Genomic DNA, 14,835 nt, shown 5'->3' on the forward strand with positions numbered 1-14,835 from the left:
AAGGAGAGAAGAAAAGCGCAGCGTGTTCAAGGCGTGTGACTCTCTTGCGATGGTGGTCAATAGTTGCGGGGTTAGGGTGGCGAGAGGCATCCCCGAGCGGAATATCTTCGCTTCGTCATAAACACAACTGATAATGCCATTCAGGAAATTAGTCTATCGCTATAAATGGTATTGCGTGCTCCTAATATCTCCATGAATTCAGTCTGCCATCCCTTCCCGAATCAGATGCACAACCTCCTCAGCGGCAGACCTGACTTCTGAGTCATTTCCACCGAGCCATGAGGTCTCCAGCAAAAGGTCCTCTCCCTTTTCCTCGCTCTCACCGAACAACTCACTCGTTTGCGCTACGACGTACAACGATTCTGCCGTTTCTTCTCTGACTCTTGGCACTGAGTGAGTCAACAGCAACGTAAGCGGCACAAGGGTGTCCCTAGTGATGGAGGGAATTGCAGCAGCTGAGGTCACACTTTTCAAACTGTCAGTCGATGTGCGTCTCTTTAGTTACGCTCCTCTTACATTTTCATGGAGGTCACAATCCGTTGCACGTTCTTGATGCGAGCAAGATTGCGAACAGATATATCGAGAATCTCGCCAAGCCTACTCTCTGATTATAATGTGGCAATGTGCGATGGTCTCGGAACTCACAATGCTCGTCCTTCCTGTGCTTCATCTAGGCTCTGCAACACGTCCGCTTGCAGCAGAACGAGGAATGTTTGAAGGTATGGTACGAAGTACGAGTTGTTCGACGAGTCCAATCGGACTTGCAACAGCAGTTCTCTTGACAGCTGACACAAGGAGAAAGTATTCCCGTCCGATTCCGATACAGGCAAGGTTGCCGCGAAGTCTGATAGGGCCTTGCCTACTGGTCCCAGCTGAGGAGGCCATCAGCAAAGATATTGAATTTAAAAAAGCCCATTGCATACATTGGTCTCAGTTTTGCTCCCAATGCTGTAGGCCACTCCTTCGAGAAGGAAGGGTCGGTATGTTGGCAGAAGCAGAAGCTGAAGTGCTTTCGGAAAGAACCACCCGCGTTCTTTCCACGTACGGTCTGCCTTTCTGTTACCATTTAGACTCCATCAGTTTGCCCGCTAGTGATGCAACCTACTGATCACAAAGATCTTGAAGCGCCGTTGCACCTTCGATCTTCCAGATTGTGGACGGCACAGGTTTGGACATGTATGCAGTCATAATGAGACCAAGTTGAGTACCAACTTCGTCTCTGACGTTGTCCAACCGTTCGACACTTTGCTTGAGCATCATTCCAAGCAACTCTGCAAGTTTATCGTCACTGATCCATTGCAATGGTTCGCGCAGTTGTGTGCACGATTCGAACACCCTGGATATTGTTGCTCCGAGAGCTTTCAGGCTCTCAATTCGCACCCAGGAACCGACGTCGCCTCGTTGATCGCTCGTATAATCTCGAAGACCCTGCTGAAAATCCAATAGGAGAGACTGAAACAACGCAACATTCCCATCTAATAACAATGTCAATTGGCTGTGCGGACTTTCCTCAAGGGAAAGTATACCTGATCCAATAATAACCCCATCCTGACATGCTATTTGGTTGAGTGCAACGAAGCAATCTCGACGGACTTCAATTGACGTCACATATTTTGGATTCTGAGATCATTGTCATTGCCTGGATATGAATGAAACACAGAAACTCACCCTAGTCCGAACAGCGCTGCTCAAGCATGATATTGCATCCTGCACTTTGTGTGGAAAAGCAGCGTATTTGAGCTTCCCCAGAGCTTTGGCAATCCCCTGCTGAATTGTTGGAGTCGCTGTGGCGAAATCTTTCACCCATGTAGAAGTTCCGTGTCAGGACAGGTATAAGCGTGCAAGAATCCGAACTTATCTTCGAACCTCAACCTGGCAATTAGTTATGTTGCTGATGCTGGACCAAGCGCCCGCTGCGGAATATTGGACTAATTCGTCACGAGATCTCAAGCCAAGTTCTAGAATGTCTCGCCACGGTGGACCAGTTGATTTGAGGTCGAGGGCAGCTTGTGATATGCTGGTGGCTACCAGGTCACAAACAGCACCAAGCAATAGCTCTCCCCGAAAGGACTGCAGCTTTCGAAGGGTTACCTTTGATATAGATTGAAATATCTGAGTCATCGTCAGTTCATATTGTCCCCTACGCCTGAATTGGAGCACTTGCTCGTAGCCGTGCCGCCTGTAATGTCGGTTCCGTGCGGCAACCAAGGGACTCTCCGATGTTCGCAAGTGCGAGCAGTGCGCCGTGAACGAAAGTGCTTTCTGGATGCGTAAGCATGTTTTCCTGATAGGGGTATCAGTGAGAGGATGAGAGCAGGGTCGATGAGTCAGACCTGCCGAACTGCCAGAGTTGGACCAAGGTTCAGAAGATCGAGATCACATATGCGGCGATATGCCGTTGCTGCAAGTGTTCTTATTTGCGCGTCCCAATGGCGCAGAGTGATCGTCTCAAGATGATCAAGTAGACTCTTTCGATATTCTAAATGTCTGGAACAAACGTCAACAGGATTACTTTGATAAACATAGACACATACTCGGCTACTTCGGGTGCTGCAATCTCGAACGCATGACGTCTTATGCTGACGGCATAAAAATCCGTCTTTCGAAGGACATCGATTCCGTGAGGGAAGAGATTCTGACATAGACGTGAGCATGGTATATTCTTCATCTTGTTCAGAACGCTCACCAGACGTCCAACGTTCTCTTGGAATGCGGCACTGGCTGCCCTCCGGATTGTAATCTCTCGATCAAACACGGATACTGCCACCAAACGTTGGGCTAAATCAAGAGCCCAAGGCTTCATGCTTTCCGTGGTCTGGGACCGTGCGCTTGCCCAAATCACGTAGGCTGCAGCATCCCTGACATTCGATCCCACTGACACCGCACCCTTCCTGATATCGAACAATAATGCCTGTATATAATGTTCAGGGCTAGGGAGTTCTAAACAAAATCTGTATCTTACTTTGCTGGCCCACTTCAGTACTTCTGACAGATGATCACCTCGTACAAGTCCACGACGTGCAAACTCTGCACACGCCAATGTGGCACCGTGCCATGTGCCTTCAGCGTCGGGGGTGTATTCTTGGGCTTGAACTGCCTCATCGTGCAAGCTATACAGACTGAGAATAGTGTCCAATACTTGGCTCGCGAACTCGGTAGGCAACCTCTCGGAGATCCGTGCCAATCCCTTCGCAGCCGAATATCGCACGATGGTATCCTTTTAATTAGGTCAGCCATATGACTCATTGCCAAGAGAATGCTATAGTCACCTTCTCTTGCAAGAAAGTAGCCAACTCTTCCACATGCTCATCGAGCGTCTCCGGTATGTTATCGTCGGTTTCTTCTATGCCATCTACGTTGTGAAGCATATTATCATCTCCACGTATGGTACGTACTGAGAGTCTATTGAGCAGTTGAAATTTCAAGGATAGCAGGCCATACCGGACTTTGGGGCATTCCGTACAGGAAGCTGCATGACTGCAAGACGACATGAGATTTTTGAGCAGTATTTTCGTATCAAGGTATTCCGCATCAGACTCGTATCTTGCTTGATCTCGTCTAAGAGTTGACCAATGTCCAGCAGATGGTGGGCTAACGCTGCATGTGTGCCTCCTTTGAGTAGTTCAGCAACGACTTGGAGGAAGCCTAGAGTCTACATGTAAATGAGAACGCCTCTCTAGTGCGGTATTTATTCTTGTATACCGCGTAAGCACGATCGGGATCTTGAAGGGTCTGCATGCCCCAAGTGAAGAAAGTTTCCAGTCTATCTTCCACATCCTGGCTGATACGATCTAAGCAGCGACTCTGCAGACTGCGGATCAAGTGTACCGTATGTAAAGCTTTGAAAGTAGCACAGCAGCCGCATCTCTCTCCTTCCCAGCCTTCGATAATTGCTCGAGGCCTTTGCTTTCCAAAATCGTTACAACAGGCTTTTTCCCTTTTTCATCGAAGAGCGATAGGTTGAACGGCAGCATGCAGATGAGGGAAAGCCACAGGAGAAGGATATACGTGACCTCCCAAGGCGCTACAGTCTCCAGGGTCTTGGTGAGCAACCCAAAAGCAAGGCCGAAATCGGTGGCTTCATGCGGAAAGTATCTGACTGCGGTGTCGTCAGGACCTTACAGTCCAGCAACAATGTTAAAAACAAGTTACTGATGGTCTTATATCCTCGGGCTTTGGTATACCAATACAGCAGCCTAGAAAGAAGCTCGAGCCTATCCGTAGGTCCGACCGCGCCAGTCCTGGACACATGGCCAGCATATGCACGGAGCGCCTCGATCGGCGGTTCGATCAGTTCCTCAAGATACGGGTCCAAAAGATACGCCGCTTCCTGGTACTCGTCTAGCTGCACCACTTGTCAATCCATGCACACATATAGATCCGAATAAGTCCTACGATATTGGTCAACTTGAGGAGGGTCCGTTCCTCCGCGGCTTGTTCCGAAGCTGAGAGTTGTACGAGCAAGTCTACAGCCAGAAAGCTCTTGAGCAGCTTGATAAACTCATCTCGCTTCTCAAAAGCGAGAACGATACGGTCGTCGCCAACGTAATCAGAGGGATCAGACATCAGACCTCACAGAAAGAGTGTCATAAGTTAAGCATGCAGCCAATCCCGCAAGAAAAGCCCAATCCACAGGGCCACCATGAGGAGCACGACGCGACTGGTGGTCAACTCTCGGGCCGGATGCAATAGTCGGAGCCGAACCAACATCATCGCCGAGGCCACGCCTTGAAGGAGATCTGTGATGAGCTGTGGACGCTGGGCGTATAAATTTGTCTGGAAATCCGATGTTCTGACTGCATTTCTAGATATATAATGAGTGCCGAACTTGAAGTTTGCCCTTCTTTAACTGCATCCCTCCGTATTTCTACCTCTCTTCATGGGTTGCGGCCTGTGTGAATATTCCAGCTTCAGTGACGCTGATAGACACTCATTAACTTTGACTAGCAACGCCGATATATGAAGACCAAGACCGGGAGAGACCCGGAGCGAGACCTTCATTTGATATTGGCATGGTGCTTCATCCTCGCACGTATCACCTACGTCGCCAGCGCCGTTTTCATTCCGGTTCGCCTCACATTCGGCATCACCATACTGGCAGATTGGCTGCTCGCGGAGTATATGGACCACCACATGGGGGAGGAATAGACGGTGGGTTGTAGGTGATTGGTGATTGGTGGGGTGATGGAGATTCGGGGAAACAGATTGCTTGTCACCGAATGTGGGCCACTTTTGCGCCTCGCGTTTCAATTCCGATGATACTCTTCCACGATGACTGCGATTGGAGGTCAGCATTGCATTGGCTTGCAATATTTTGCAATAGTGTATATATAGTCTGCTGGAAGTAGAGGAATGAACTCCGAAGGCCGCCCGAACCACACAATCACCCATGTCCTCACTCACACCACAACGCGCTCAAGCATCAATCAGCTTCCCATTCTCTGCGTTCGGGGCCTTATGCACGTCCTCGTCCGTCCTGACCGGTTTGCGCGCATAGAACTCCTCGATGATCTTGGGGTTGATACGGTTGAGCATCTCCTTGGGGAAGATACGGAGCAGTGTCCAGGCCAGATCAAGGGACTCGAAGATCGAGCGGGCTTCGTACGCGCCTTGGCCGACGAACTGGTGCTCGAACTTGTCGAGGAACTCGAGCGCGAGCTTGTCTTCTTGCGAAAGCGCCTCCTCACCGACAACGGCCTTCATCGCAGCGGCATCACGTCCAATAGCATACTTAGCGTACTAAAAGTGTGTTAGCTGTTGTGTTATGATGATATGGCTGACGCACCAGCTGGTTCGACACATCACCGTGATCCTTCCTCGTCAGCTTCTCGCCAATCGCGCTCTTCATCAATCGTGACAGAGATGGCATGACGTTAATCGGGGGGTAGATCTGCTTGTTATGCAGCTGACGATCGACGAAGATCTGGCCCTCTGTGATGTATCCTGTCAGATCCGGGATCGGGTGGGTGATATCGTCGTTGGGCATCGTCAGGATCGGGATCTGCGTGATGGACCCGTTCCTGCCCTCCACTCGTCCCGCACGCTCGTAGATCGTCGATAAGTCAGTGTACATGTAACCCGGGTAACCACGTCGTCCCGGCACTTCCTCTCGTGCCGCTGACACCTCACGCAGCGCGTCGGCATATGAGGACATGTCGGTGAGGATGACGAGTACATGCTTCTCGAGCTGGTAGGCATAGTACTCGGCGGTGGTGAGCGCAAGTCGTGGTGTGATGATACGTTCAATGGTGGGGTCGTTGGCGAGGTTGAGGAAGAGGGTGACACGGTCCAGAGAGCCGTTCTCCTCGAAGTCTTGCTTGAAGAACCGAGCAGTCTCCATGTTCACACCCATAGCAGCGAAAACGATCGAGAAGTTGTCCTCGTGCCCGTCGTGCACATCCTTCGTAGGACGCTTGACCAGGCCAGCCTGACGACAGATTTGGGCAGCGATCTTTGCACAAGGTTAGCTGACAACGCATTGCTTGGTGGTTCGCTGACGCACTTCGTTATGAGGAAGACCAGCAGCAGAGAAAATAGGGATCTTTTGGCCACGAGCGATAGAGTTCATCACGTCAATAGTCGAGATACCTGTTTGGATCATTTCTTCGGGGTATATACGGGAGTAAGGGTTGATCGGGGAACCTGCAGTTTGTGAGCCTACGTGAAAATGGAGTCCATATGCCACGCCAACCGTTAATATCCAGGAAGTCTTCTGCAAACACTTTCGGTCCTTTATCAATCGGGTTCCCACTTCCGTTGAAGATTCGACCCAGCATGTCCTCCGATACAGGCAGCTTCATACTGCTGCCTGTAAACTCGATGTGCGTGCTCTTGACGTCGACGCCGGAAGTACCCTCGAACACCTGCACGATGGCTTTCTTTCCCTGCACTTCGAGCACTTGGCCACCACGCTTGGAGCCATCGGGAAGGGTGAGTTGAACGATCTCGTTATATGAGGGGAACTGTAATGATCCATGAGCATGTGAAACATCCTCTTGAGCGGTCGACACACCTTGACATTGTCGAGCACAACTAGAGGACTACATCATAATGAGCATGTCCTCCTATTCCATATACACCTAACATACCCATTGACGGCGGACACAGTCCGATAATCTGCATTGCTTGCCATCAGCGTGTGCCCCCTTGAGACTAATGACTTCCCACTTGCCTAATCGCGGATGTACCCCATACTTCCTCGTCACCGCAGCGGCATTGATCGCTGCCGCTTCATACTTTGACAGCCTTGGGTCGGACATCCTAATGAAACCAGAGAAAGTAAAGAGGGAGAAGGGATAAGAACGCTGCGCTTTTTGTCCACAAGTAAGGCGGCGGGTATGGTCTCCTGAAGTGAGGCTTCGATAGGGTGTGATACCAACCCTATATACGGGAGCAGTTCGAAGGAGGTGCGCCACTAAAGAGAACGTCATGCTTGGGCTCTTTCACAAGGCCACCTCAGCTGGATTCCATGCATGTACACCACTGTCTTTACAGCGTCTTGCTCGTACCATTGAAAGATACGGCATTTATTTAACAAAGCGTCACAACGACAGCATGCACGCATTCCTTTACAACAGTATTGCTATCGCGCGACAGGTTCCCCGTGCCCCTAGGTCTTTCCAACATACAGGACCTTTTCCGGCACAATGGGTTCAAATTACAATTGTGCACCTTCTGCCAGCCCAAATTCATGTGTGGAATGTTGAGAAATATCCCTATCAAAGCACAAGTGGAGTGACTATGAATATGAAATCGGCTTTAAGCGCCCAAGGACATTCTTAGCGCCGAGCCTCCGTCCAGTCAACAACATATCTAGCCGGCATGATCCCGTCGCACCCTGCTATGGCTAAACCGGGAGGACTCTCGATGTGGCATTCCGCCCGAGGTATTTCCAGTTCACATTGGTGAGCAGACTTTATAAGCTGCTTGACACACAAGACATTCCTTCTTGACCCTTTGATTGACTTAGTCTCTATAGCAGCTGTTCGACGCGGCATGTGCTTTATAACCCTGGGCCGAGAGACAATCACCTTGCGACCGCTTTCCCTCTCGATATGACCGTTGAGAATGCCGAGGTCGCTCAGAACGAGCAGACGCCCTTGCTGTCTACATCGGCATCATCGACTACTCTTGCTGACAATGCTGCAAATGAAGAGGACAAGAAGCTGCCTATGGGACAGATCCTCCTGCTCTGCTGTGCCTCCCTTGCTGAAGGTGTTGCATTCGCCTACATCTTCCCCTCCATCAACCAGATGATTGTGGAGCGCGCTGGGATTGCAGACACAGACGTAGGTTTTTAGAGTAGGCTGATCGTACGTCCTCCCTTCAGTTCTGCTGGCGCGAGACTCATCCCGCGGCTAGGAGAGCTTGTACTCCTGCACCCAGACGATCGTCGCGACCTTCTGGGGAAAGATATCGGATCGATACGGCCGGCGTCCTGTTATGATCACCTGCGCTGCAGGAATTTGTGCAGCCACCTCCCTCTTCGGCACTTCTAGCAACCTGTGGCAGATGATCCTTTATCGCGCAATGACAGGCATTTTCGGCGGCTCGTTCGTGTGCGTCCTTTTGCCTTTCTTCTACTTGGACAATCTACTGACATCATGGCCAAAGAACGATCCGCACGATGATCTCGGAGAACAGCACTTCTCGTACGCAGGCGCACGCGTTCAGCTACGCCCAGTTCGCCGGCAACATCGGCCTCTCAATCGGCTCTATGTTTGGTGGCGGTCTGGCTAAGCCTGCAGAGCAGTTCCCCTGGTTGTTCGGCAACAGCACGCTGCTGATCCAGTATCCGTATCTGCTTCCCTGTATTGTGTGCGGTGCCCTACCGGGGACCTCGGCGCTGCTCTCGTTTTTCTTCCTCAAAGAGGTATTATCATATTCTTGCGAGTCAGATGCATATACTGAGATTTGCAATCAGACAAAGCCAGCTGCTAAAGAAGGCGCTAAACCGGAAGAACCTCTTTCGGTGAAGGAGATCCTCAAAAATCCAGGTGTCCTCATCACGCTCGCTATCTTCCAGATGGGCTGGTTCATCGGTAATGCCTACACCGTTGGTCCGTTCTCTTCCGTGCTTTTGTATACGACCCGGAGCTCATTCGTCCGCAGTCCCCCCTGTCTTCTTATACACTCGCATAGAGCTAGGCGGCGTCGGATTCAATCCCGGGATGATCTCCTTCTGGATGGTCGTCACCGGCCTCACCCAAGCCGCATGGATGCTCATCGTCTTCGCACCTCTGCAACATCGTCTCGGAACAGGGGACTTGATGCGGTACTGCGGTTGGATGCGGATGTTTGTACTCACAAGGCTCGTAATGCTGAGCGTGCTCTTGAGGCATGGCAATGTTGCAGGCTTCTGGGCACTCGCGGCGTTCTGTGTTGTGGGCACGACAGCGGTTACAATGATCTACAGTATGTGCGCACAATATCACATGAACCAGTGCTTAACGTGTTACAGCTGGGGTACAACCTAGCGCTTAACGACATTTGCCCATCACCTCTCGCTCTTGGCACACTTAACGGCGTGGCTCTGAGCATCACGTTCGGCCTGCGCGCCGTTGTCCCGGCCGCATTTGGCAGCATATTCGCTTTTGGCGTCAAGTACCAGATTCTGTGGGGTTATCTGGCCTGGGCGGTACTGCTCGCCCTTAGCGTCGTGTTCATCGTGATGATGAGGTACCTGCCGGAGAAAGCAGAGGGGAGGAGACATCAAGCGAATGCCTTTGGGGAGTAGTTTTTACGACTACGATTTCTTTCCTTTGGGCTATTGGGAGCAACTATGGGACGTGAGTACAGGCAGAGTTCATCTTAGATCACTATCATTACCCATGGGGATCGTAGACAATACCATCATACGAAGTCCACAAACCGCAAAAAGAAAAGCCTCTAAAGCTTGAGTAAAGACGCTCGTGGGACTGCTTTCTCCTTCCCCTTGCCTTTGCCCTCTTTGCCAATGACAGTGACCCCCCTGCCCTCCTTGACGACCTTCTTGAGAGCCTCTTCCTTTTCGCCCCGTACCCCCTTCTTGCCTTTCTTCGCCCCCACGGCCCCTTTGACAGTTTTGACCCCGCCGAAGGACTGTACAGCCTGCCCGAGCCGCTCGTGATCGTGCTTAAAAGCAGTCTTCTGCTTTCGCCGCTCAGCTTTCTTCTCCTCTGGCGTCATCTCGGTCTTGGACACGAGAGCATCCTTGGACGTCGAGAAGACTTCCTCCGGCGCGAGCATGGTTGCTGTGCTATTGGTGGTTGGCATTGCGGACTCCATGGAGATCGAGGGCAAGTTCGACACAGTCTCAATGGTTGCTTTGGGCTGCAAGTAAGAGTTAGAATGATGATCTCTCACTCGAGGAAGACACAAAAACTTACAGCCTTAGGAGTGAAGTGTGCATTGCTGAGCGCGTCGAGCTTGTACGCAATCCCCTCCCACATTTTTTCAATCTCGTCATGCTCCTTCTTGAGCTTCCCGTCTCGATCATCCACCACGCTCTTATCTCCAGTCGTCGCCGCAGTGTAGTCGTCTTCATATATCTGCGCAAGAGACTTTTGACTCTTGGTGTCCTGCAATTCAAACATCCTGCTGGGGAGGAATGGTTTGTCATCCACTGGCCTTTTCCGCACTACGTCATCAAAGCGATTGTCCAAAATGCGCTTCTTGATAAGCTCTTCGAGTGTATGCGTCGTTTCCTCGGTGACGACCGGTACCTGACGGCCGGTGTGCTCAAAGTCGAGATCTTCTTCAAGCAGGCTGTTGACGGGACGTGTTCGAGCACCCGCTTCTCCCATGAGAGTCCAGTCTTTCTTCGCTACATTCTCAGCTTCGAGTGCCGAAATCTGTTCGGACAGTGCGGCAAGCCGCTTTTCGTGTGTGGAGAGGTTGGCTGATGAAGCATCGACTTCATCGTCCTCGAATAGGTCGTTTTTCAGGCGGGTTATCGTCTCTGCACCGTCATCAGCCTCCTCTTCTTCTTCTTCTTCCTCGCCCTCCTGGTCGCCAAATTGTTCATCGAAGTCGTCAATCCCCTCCATCTCTTCCGCTCCGTCATCATTCTCTTCACTCTCTTCGTCATCCTCTAGCTCCATTCCGTCTTCGTCTATATCGTCCCCCAAGAACGGATATTCACTCGGATCAAAGTCTAGCTTCAGACGCCTCTTCTTCGGAATGACTCTTTTGGGTTTGATCGTCTTCACTCGCACAGACTCGTTGAACCGCACACCGCCCTTGCCTTCGTCGTCCGCACTCCCACTCGCTGACGGGTCCGGGCGTCGGGGTTTTGAAGTAGGTTTCTGGGCTCGCACAGGGGCGAAGAAATCCTGGTATGCTGGCTCGCCTTCCTCCTCAGGATCATCCTCTACTGCCGCGAACAAATCGAGATCCTCGTCCATTTCCTCCTCTTCATCATCCCCCAGTCTTCCCGCAGACCGCGTGCGGGCCTCCATGGCTTCCGTCTCCCTGTTGAAGTCGTCAATGGAGAAGAAATCATCGTCAAGCGTGGGATGCTTGGGGCGTTTCCGAAGTGAGGGTTTGCGGGAGAGGCTTCCCGGTGCGTTCAGATTAGGATGAGGGGCTGAGAGATCATCGTCGTCTTCCTCATCTTCGTCTTTCTCATCACGAAGGTCTTCAACGCCTTCTTGGCCATATCCCGCCTCAGGATCGCCGCCCTCCTCGGACTCTTCCTCCTCTTCCGTCTCGTCCTCGGTCAAGCTTGGATCTTCATTGGAGTCCATGTCATCGTCATCATCATCGTCATCCTCGTCGTTGTCTTCCATTTCCTCCTCCATATCATCGTCGTCAAGGAGATCCATCATATCACTCGCGTTGATGCCTTCATCCTCACCCGTAAGGTCCATTCCATTGCTCGTTTCTAGCAGTCCCGAGGCCATGGCGCAGACCCTCCTGGCCCGCAATTCAAGCTGCTCCCATACTTGGTGCTCGTCCATTCCTTGAATAAAGAGCTCCGAAAGCGGAGTGGGTTGTATTCCTGAGTCCAGTTTGGTTGGAAGAGGAGAGGGGCTGCGTTTCCTCTTTTTCCCAGCCACGGAAGGAGAAGGTGGGGTGGGGGAGAGCAACTCTTGTGTAGTTTGGACTGTCGAGCGAAGAAGGGATTCAATTGCAGGGTAGGCAGTAGGTTCGCTTTTCAATGCTTGGAGTTTTGTCAGTTTGTCTATTCCTATAATCGCAAGTTCCAAAACCCACCATTGTCGAATATGAATTTGGCTGCCTCGAGTCCTGCAACCCGGAGTTCCTCATCGCCTGCTGTAAATCCTTCAACTTTTTGTTCGACCAGATCGGTCAGTATCTTGAGATATGTTGGAAGATCCATCATGTTGTCTGTAGACGATTGGACGTCCGCAGCCATATTTGGCGTCCAAGCCAAGTTTTCTGCTACGACTTTTTGCTCGTAATTCAGTGGCTGTGTCCAGGGACCTCAGAGCGGAAGCTTTGAGCTCAGGAGCCGAGGTTGTCCCGCGGGCGCTTGTGGCTTGCTGCGCTCCAGCTTCTGTCAACCTGATTAACTATGGACGACCTTGGCTCTCATGGCGGTTTCTCCGCCGACCGCAACCTGCTTAATCCCAAGTTTGATAGCTATATCTTGTCAGCGCTGGACCAGAACGAGCTTGTTTCTGCCCACACTCTTCCGGTGCCAATCGCCGCTCCTGCTGTTCCGAATTCCGTGTATCTGCCATTTCACGATGTGGAAGCGCGAATAAGACATAATCACCTGTCTGCCTGCTTGAGTGGGCGGATGGTGTATGTGTCCGCTTCGTACGACGTCGTGGCCGCTCATATCGATCCTGTACGTGTCATGCTCTGAACGGGCATGTCGGTGGCTGACTCAGCGTTTCAGATTACTGGTCAACCCGCATTCTATAATCTAATAACTCTGCCTAGCCCTGCTACACTCCGGCCGACTCTATATCCAGAATACCCAGCTGTCCACACTATCAGCGGTAACGTCCTTGCGATTTCGGACGGTTCGGGTCAGATTCACGTGGTGGAAGTGGAAGCTCCTCATGCTTCAGGATCTGGATTGCTGCTGGGATCTTACAAGCTATCTACTGGGGACGAGGATAATATTTTGCCTTTCCGGATGCATCATGTCAGGATAGACACCGGCGATGAAGTGCACTGCATCATCTCGGTGTCGACACGAGTCACAACACCAGCACCATCGTCCACCAAGGGTGGGTCAACCGAGAAGACCTCTTACCGTCTAATGAGTGTCTCATTCAAGATATCAAAACAACCACTTCCAGGTGTCCAGCTGCTCACTGTAGACTGGGCAATCACGGGCGATAGCCTTCCTCTTCTCTTCTTGCACGATCCAGATGCGCAAAGATACATCCTAGCCTCATCCACCCCACTAGGTGCCCTTCCTTCACATCCACCTCCCGACCCGCAAGCGGACGAAATCGCACCCATTCCGCGACCGGACGAGAACATGAATGACGTTCCTGCAATACGAGACCTCAAACCGCCGCCTTATTCCTGGACTCAAACAAACGACTCCGTCACGGTCGTGTTCCCGCTGCCTAGCACTACGCCAAAAGCGAGCATCCGCGTGCTATTCTCTGCGCAAAACCTAACTCTTCTTGTTTCGGATCGCGACACACGCACTGCATTCCCATTCCCTGTATACGTACGCAAGTTGTTCTGGGACGGTATACATTCGGATACGAGCTACTGGACATGGGACAGGGCAGGGGATAAGCCTGGGTCATCGATCGGGCTGCTTTCCCTGCATCTGGACAAACAACACGAAGGGACGCGCTGGATACACGTGTTTGCTGCTGCTGGAACTGCGACCGCGGAAGAGGAAGACGTCGACGTCCCGGAGATGGTTGATCCCTCGGAGCTGGCGAACATCCGCGAGCAACTGGAGAAATGGACAACGCAATTCGGTGACGACAACTTGAGTGGATCCGGGATCGGAAGGAACGTCCCTAGCCTGCTAGACGGAGAGATGGATGAGGATGGGGATGACCAGGTCGGTCGCAGGGTCGTCTTCTCGTACGTGACGGAGGGTGGGCAGGTAGTATGCCCTGCCCCACACGCACCTGTGGACCTGCTCTCCGTACCATTTCCCCACACGGGAGCGAATGTGGTGGTCAAGCATACGCTGGACGGTCTATTCTTTGCGGCTCCAACGAGCACATCCCCCGAGGAGCCGTCGTTGGAGTGGAAGCATGCGGCAACTTACCCCGCGCTCGCGTTCGTTCTTGCCTCTAAACGAGACGTCAAGTTCACGTTCCACCATGGACCGAATATCGTACTCGCCTTTGAGGGTGGGACGGGGAAGGGGCTCAGTATTGGGGGTAATGTGTATATGTACGAGGGCGCAGATGGACAGAGGACCTCAGGGCAGGCAGTTCTGAGGGTGAGTGGTGGAGAGAGTGGACCGCTGATGGGTGTCCAACTTGTCGAAGTAGGAGGGAAGACAGCGCTTGTCTGCCTATGTGAGAAAGCGCTCGTGGTCGTCAGGGACATTCTAGGGTGGTGAAGGATACCAATGTCGAGAATCTGTACCAAGTATTGGGAAATGAATTACGAGAACTGCGCTCTCCATGGCATGGGAGCAGACTTTCTGCCCCGCGCTTATGTTCAGGGACAAATTTTGTGTCCGATTCAATATCGGAGATGATAGGGGCCCAGAGCACATGTTCAACAATGAAGATCTAGGTGTGAAAATTTGCAGGTCTTCTGTAAGCCCATGAAAACTAAGGGGTGCCAGCTAGTGAGGCATTCCAGGCATTTCTAAGTATGAGTGAGGGATAATGAAGAAAAAAGGTGTTAAATGCATGTTGTCCGGAAGCAACGACCGGGTATGATTTTCGC

General features: G+C 51.7%; 5 protein-coding genes across 5 annotated transcripts; 2 read left to right on the forward strand and 3 right to left on the reverse strand.

Moving 5' to 3' along the window:
* Positions 1-175: 175 nt before the first annotated feature.
* Positions 176-4,574, reverse strand: DACRYDRAFT_77958 (ARM repeat-containing protein). The gene is made up of 19 exons (XM_040776300.1): positions 4,396-4,574; positions 4,153-4,345; positions 3,829-4,099; positions 3,703-3,781; positions 3,442-3,652; positions 3,270-3,394; positions 2,963-3,217; positions 2,687-2,911; positions 2,535-2,635; positions 2,334-2,487; positions 2,165-2,284; positions 1,859-2,112; positions 1,669-1,807; positions 1,527-1,620; positions 1,106-1,475; positions 924-1,056; positions 646-872; positions 517-597; positions 176-466 (listed from the first exon to the last, which is right to left on the reverse strand). Exons 1-19 carry the CDS (start codon positions 4,564-4,566, stop codon positions 199-201), a joined length of 3,471 nt encoding a protein of 1,156 aa, XP_040629991.1. The 5' UTR covers positions 4,567-4,574; the 3' UTR covers positions 176-198.
* A 703-nt stretch (positions 4,575-5,277) lies between these two features.
* DACRYDRAFT_21418 (V-type ATPase) lies at positions 5,278-7,334 on the reverse strand. The gene is made up of 7 exons (XM_040772388.1): positions 7,172-7,334; positions 7,089-7,116; positions 7,013-7,040; positions 6,692-6,962; positions 6,503-6,642; positions 5,786-6,451; positions 5,278-5,739 (listed from the first exon to the last, which is right to left on the reverse strand). The coding sequence occupies exons 1-7, from the start codon at positions 7,257-7,259 to the stop codon at positions 5,416-5,418; spliced, it is 1,545 nt and encodes a 514-aa protein (XP_040629992.1). The 5' UTR covers positions 7,260-7,334; the 3' UTR covers positions 5,278-5,415.
* Positions 7,335-8,054: 720 nt separating this feature from the next.
* On the forward strand, positions 8,055-9,736 carry DACRYDRAFT_94191 (MFS general substrate transporter; the record flags this gene model as incomplete). Its single annotated transcript, XM_040777205.1, has 6 exons — positions 8,055-8,288; positions 8,362-8,558; positions 8,614-8,872; positions 8,924-9,059; positions 9,112-9,414; positions 9,444-9,736. The coding sequence occupies 6 exons, from the start codon at positions 8,055-8,057 to the stop codon at positions 9,734-9,736; spliced, it is 1,422 nt and encodes a 473-aa protein (XP_040629993.1).
* Positions 9,737-9,888: 152 nt separating this feature from the next.
* Positions 9,889-12,322, reverse strand: DACRYDRAFT_77963 (Mpp10 protein; the record flags this gene model as incomplete). Its single annotated transcript, XM_040776301.1, has 3 exons — positions 9,889-10,311; positions 10,368-12,142; positions 12,196-12,322. 3 exons carry the CDS (start codon positions 12,320-12,322, stop codon positions 9,889-9,891), a joined length of 2,325 nt encoding a protein of 774 aa, XP_040629994.1.
* A 324-nt stretch (positions 12,323-12,646) lies between these two features.
* DACRYDRAFT_65273 (uncharacterized protein) lies at positions 12,647-14,549 on the forward strand. Its single transcript, XM_040775776.1, has 2 exons — positions 12,647-12,796; positions 12,848-14,549. Exons 1-2 carry the CDS (start codon positions 12,746-12,748, stop codon positions 14,498-14,500), a joined length of 1,704 nt encoding a protein of 567 aa, XP_040629995.1. The 5' UTR covers positions 12,647-12,745; the 3' UTR covers positions 14,501-14,549.
* Positions 14,550-14,835: the final 286 nt, after the last annotated feature.

This window comes from Dacryopinax primogenitus (genome assembly GCF_000292625.1).
Source record: "Dacryopinax primogenitus strain DJM-731 SS1 chromosome Unknown DACRYscaffold_6, whole genome shotgun sequence".
Lineage (NCBI taxonomy): Eukaryota > Fungi > Basidiomycota > Dacrymycetes > Dacrymycetales > Dacrymycetaceae > Dacryopinax > Dacryopinax primogenitus.